Below are 5,000 nucleotides of genomic sequence, written 5' to 3' on the forward strand. Positions count from 1 at the left end.
ATTTACACACACATGGTACACATTCAGAGTACACTTTACGTTTCCCTTCCGGTGGCGCCCCATTTCCCTCGCTCTCTACCTGCCCATGCATATCCCCCCCCCCTCCCTCCCTCATAGACGGAAAGACCTTCCAGAACATTCGGCTGACGGGGGGCGGCGTCTCCTCTTTGGCTCCAGGTGTGCTTGACAACTCGCGAGAAACTCTTACTCGTTTCTTCGTCAACGACAATCATCTGACGAATTTCTCCTTGCAAGATCTCCACCTTTTCCCGCACGTTGATGTGAGTTTGTTTTTTTTCTTTCTCCCTTTGGTTTGATTGGGTTTATATTTGGTTTAGCGGGGGGCGGGGGGGGGGGGGGGCGGGGGGTAGGGAGATTTGGTGGTTTTTTTTTTTTTTTTGGGGGGGGGGGTTATCTAAGGCTGATGGTTTTATTTACCGGTTGTTTGGTCTTAGTTTTATTTATTGGTTTACCGGTTTCTCGGTTTTAGGCTATCGATATGCTTCGGATGTTTAGTGTTAGTTTGTGGGTTGGATGGACCGGGTTTTTGGTTTCAGTTCATTCATTTGTTTACCGGATTTGTTTTTAAATTTATTTTTGGGTTGATTGGTACTTGCCGTGTGTTTGGTTTAAGTTTATCTAAGTTTTGATTGAGTCTTGTCTTGCCAGGATCGATCATGGGTCTTCATGGGTATCTTACATACTATTTATCGATTGATCTTGTGTTCTGATAGTTTTACTTTAATTTATATTTATGTGTTTGGTCTATCGCCTGGGAACGGGTTTTCTTAGACTCTCTCGTTTCCCCCCTCCTCTCTCTTCCTCCTTCCCTCCCTAACTCTCTCCCTCCCTTCTTCCCTTTCCCCCCCTGCCCCCTTCTCTCTCTTTCTCTCTCTGTCCCTCTCTCTCTCTCTCTCTCTCTCTCTCTCTCTCTCTCTCTCTCTCTCTCTCTCTCTCTCTCTCTCTCTCTCTCTCTCTCTCCTTCTCTCTCCTTCTCTCTCCTTCTCTCTCTCTCTCTCTCTCTCTCTCTCTCTCTCTCTCTCTCTCTCTCTCTCTCTCTCTCTCTCTCTCTCTCTCTCTCTCTCTCGTTTCGTGTCACTGAGGCCAGCACTTCAGCCCCGTAGGTTCTTAATACGTCCTCAGAGGGACACTTACATTCGTGAGACGTACTCGCTACCCTGCTATCGTAAAACAGTACAAAGGTATCGTGACGTAGATACTAGAGGTACATGAACATAAGGTATATAAGGACGTAATATCCCATAGACAGGTGCTAGGCTCTGATAAGCTCTTTTTCTTGTTTTGAGTTAACTAAACTTATCGATTGATAATAGGATCTTTAAGTTGTTATTGTTGTTTTCTTTATCGTTATCGTGTGGTTGTCGTAATTGGTACTATTTTTTTTTTTTTTCGTACGATGTCATTCATATCCTCGTATTATTTGGTAAACTTAGGGAATTACGGTGAATAGTCATATATGTATGATTTATAACTATTTATATTTTTTTATAATGAGTACCGTTATTGTATATCTAACTTGATTCCTTGATATAGAGCCTTTAAGTGTTTGCATAATTGTTTTCATAATGATGCTGGTGATTCAGTGTTCTTAGTACCATTAGTTTTATTATCCCTGTCTTCCATTGGGTATGATATTAGATTATATCAAACCTAACCACAAACACACCGTGAGGCACAGAACAAAACTGAACAAACACAACAGTAACGACAAGAACAACCTCTCCCTCTACAACAACAACTACAAACCTCTCCCCTCTATAATAACTACAAACCCCTCCCTTCTACAACAACCTCTCCCCGCTACAACATCCACAACCTCTTCCCCTTCCCTCTACAACAACAAAGCTCTCTCTACAACCTCTCCCCTCTACAATAAGAACAACAACCCCTCTCTTTTACCTCTCACCTCTACAACTCCTCCTCTCTACAACAACCATTTCCCTCCCCACCTCTCCCCTCTACAACAACCTCCCCCTTCTACAACAACCTCTCCCCCCTCTACCACAACCTCTCTCCCCCTCTACCACAACCTCTCCCCCTCTACCACAACCTCTCTCCCCCTCTACCACAACCTCCCCCCCCTCTCTACCACAACCTCTCTCTCCCCCCTCTACCATAACGACCACAACTTCTCCCCCTTCCCCTTCCCCTCCCCTCCCACAGGCCCTGTACCTCAGCAACAACCAACTCCTGAGCATCGACGCCCTGGTTGGCATGCCCGAGCAGTCGACTCTCTCTGCCTTCTACGTGTCGAGGAACTACATCACGAGTCTTCATCCCGACGTCTTCAAGTCAGGTGGGGGGGGGGGGGGGGTGTTGAGATTTGCATTGAGTTTTGTTGTTGTTGTTGTTATGTTATTGGTTATTTGCTGTTTTGTCTTGTTATTGTTATTATTATTGTTATTATTATTATTATTATTATTATTATTATTATTATTATTATTTATATACATATGTATCAATAATATGTGTGTATGTGTGTGTGTGTGTGCGTGTGTGTTTTTGTGTTTGTGTTTGTGTTTGTGTGTTGTGTGTGTGTGTGTGTGTGTGTGTGTGTGTGTGTGTGTGTGTGTGTGTGTGTGTGTGTGTCTGTGTGTGTGTGCGCGTGTGTGTGCGAACATACCTAGATTTTTCCATAAAACTTTGCAGTGTACATAGTCCAGCAATGTCATATGAACTCACAAACACTTCATATCCGAATTCAATTAGCATATAAAAAGTTACAGTTGCGTAAGAACATGTTTTCAAACAGAAGAAAGAAAATTAATTAACATACATAGGACACACACACACACACACACAATACGTACACACAGATTCACCCAGTCACAAACATACACACAAGGTCACACATACACAAACACAAACAAACATACGCACACAAACAAACAAAAACACAAACACACCCACCCACAAATACACACCTCCCCCCACTCACCCCCACATACACACACACACACGCCCACCCACCTACACCCACCCACAACCACCCACAAACACCCACACGCCCACCCATCAACACACACACAAACACCCACCTACACACACACGCCCACCCACCTACACACACACGCCCACCCACCTACACACACACGCCCACCCACCTACACACACACGCCCACCCACCTACACACACACAAACACCCACCTACACACACACAAACACCCACCTACACACACACGCCCACCCACCTACACACACACACACACCCACCTACACACACACAAATACCCACCTACACACACGCCCACCCACCTACACACACACGCCCACCCACCCACACATACATACCCACCCACCCACAATGATGATAACAATTAATAACAATGATGATGATGATGATGATGATGATGATGATGATGATGATGATGATAATGATACCATACACAAACACCCACAAACACACTCACCCACCCGCCCACAAACACTCCCCCCTCCCCCTCCCCCACCCCCCTCTACACATCATTAACCGTGTGGTTCCTGCTTCCAGTCCCAGGCATCAGTTCGCTCCGCTTAGATAACAACAGACTAACGTATCTCTCGCCCAGACTCTTTTATCCGCTGTATAAACTCGAAGTTCTCTCCATCTACGAGAACACGATCCTGGTGAGTTTTTTTTGTTGTTGTATTTTATTTTATTTCATTTTTTTTAAAGAAGTTTTCATGATTTATATTTTTAATTTTGTTTTTTCAGTGTCATAAGTATTGCTGTCAGTATTATCATTGTTACTATCATCCTCATAATTATCATTATCATTATCATTATCACTATCATCATCATCATCATCATCATCATCATCATCATCATCATCATCATCATCATCATCATCATCATCATCATCATCATCATCATCATTGTTATTATTATTGTTTTGTTGTTGTTATTATTATTATTATTACATTTATTATTATTATTATTATTATTATTATTATTATTATTACTATTACTATTATTATTATTATTATTATTATTATTATCATTATTATTGTTATCATTATTATTATTATCATTATTATCCTCATTACTATTATTATTATCATTATTATTATTAGTAGTAGTAGTATCATTATCATTATCATTAATATTATCATTATTCAGTTATAAATATTATTATCATTGTTGTTGGGATTATCATCATTATTATTACTGTTGTTGTTGCAATTATTATAATTAATTATCATTGCTGTCGTTATCATTATCATAATTATTATCATTGTAATCAACATACTTATCATCTTTATCATTATATTTCTGTTATTTCCTCTGAATGCTATTTTGTGCTCGTTCTTTGCTCGTTCGCTTGTGTGTGTTTTTAATTGCACCATGAATATGCAAAATCTGTTGTGGAGTACTCTGGAAAAATTATCAAAGGCATTTTGTATGTCAATGGCACGCAATGCATGTATTTATAAATATTCCCGTTCTGTTTCCAAAATGTTTTTTTTTTTTTTTTTTTTTTTTTTTTTTTTTTTTTTTTTAACAAACTGTAAGCATTTATTTCCTTGTAATTCTTTTGTTGTTTTTGTGTATATATTTATGTGTATACGTATATACTTACACACACACACACACACACACACACACACACACACACACACACTACACACACACACACACACACACATACACACACACGCATATATATATATATATATATATATATATATATATATATATGTATATGTATGTATATAAATACACACACACACACACATACATTTATGTGTATACATATGCATATAATAATGTATATTTTGTAGATGTTTTCTTTCTAACTCTTTCATTGTTTTTGTGTATGTGTGTTTATAAATAATATATATATATATATATATGTATATATATGTATATATATACATATATGCATATATACATATGCTTATGAACATATATACACAACCTAATGTGCCCTGGTTATACCCAGTTGGAGTTAATACAAAACACCACATAAGTCTAGAATATTCCATTTCCATTTTCATT

At 39.1% G+C, this 5,000-nt stretch overlaps 1 protein-coding gene across 1 annotated transcript in view; it reads left to right on the forward strand.

The window, feature by feature from the left end:
- Positions 1 to 5,000, forward strand: part of LOC125042722 (leucine-rich repeat-containing protein 15-like) — a 16,171-nt gene that overhangs the window by 4,262 nt on the left and 6,909 nt on the right. Inside the window, exons 4-6 of the mRNA XM_047638552.1 lie at positions 118 to 281; positions 2,185 to 2,317; positions 3,513 to 3,628. Of these exons, the coding sequence (XP_047494508.1) occupies positions 118 to 281; positions 2,185 to 2,317; positions 3,513 to 3,628 (413 nt within the window). The remainder of the gene's footprint in view (positions 1 to 117; positions 282 to 2,184; positions 2,318 to 3,512; positions 3,629 to 5,000) is intronic.

The sequence above is a fragment of the Penaeus chinensis genome, chromosome 32, assembly GCF_019202785.1.
Source record: "Penaeus chinensis breed Huanghai No. 1 chromosome 32, ASM1920278v2, whole genome shotgun sequence".
Lineage (NCBI taxonomy): Eukaryota > Metazoa > Arthropoda > Malacostraca > Decapoda > Penaeidae > Penaeus > Penaeus chinensis.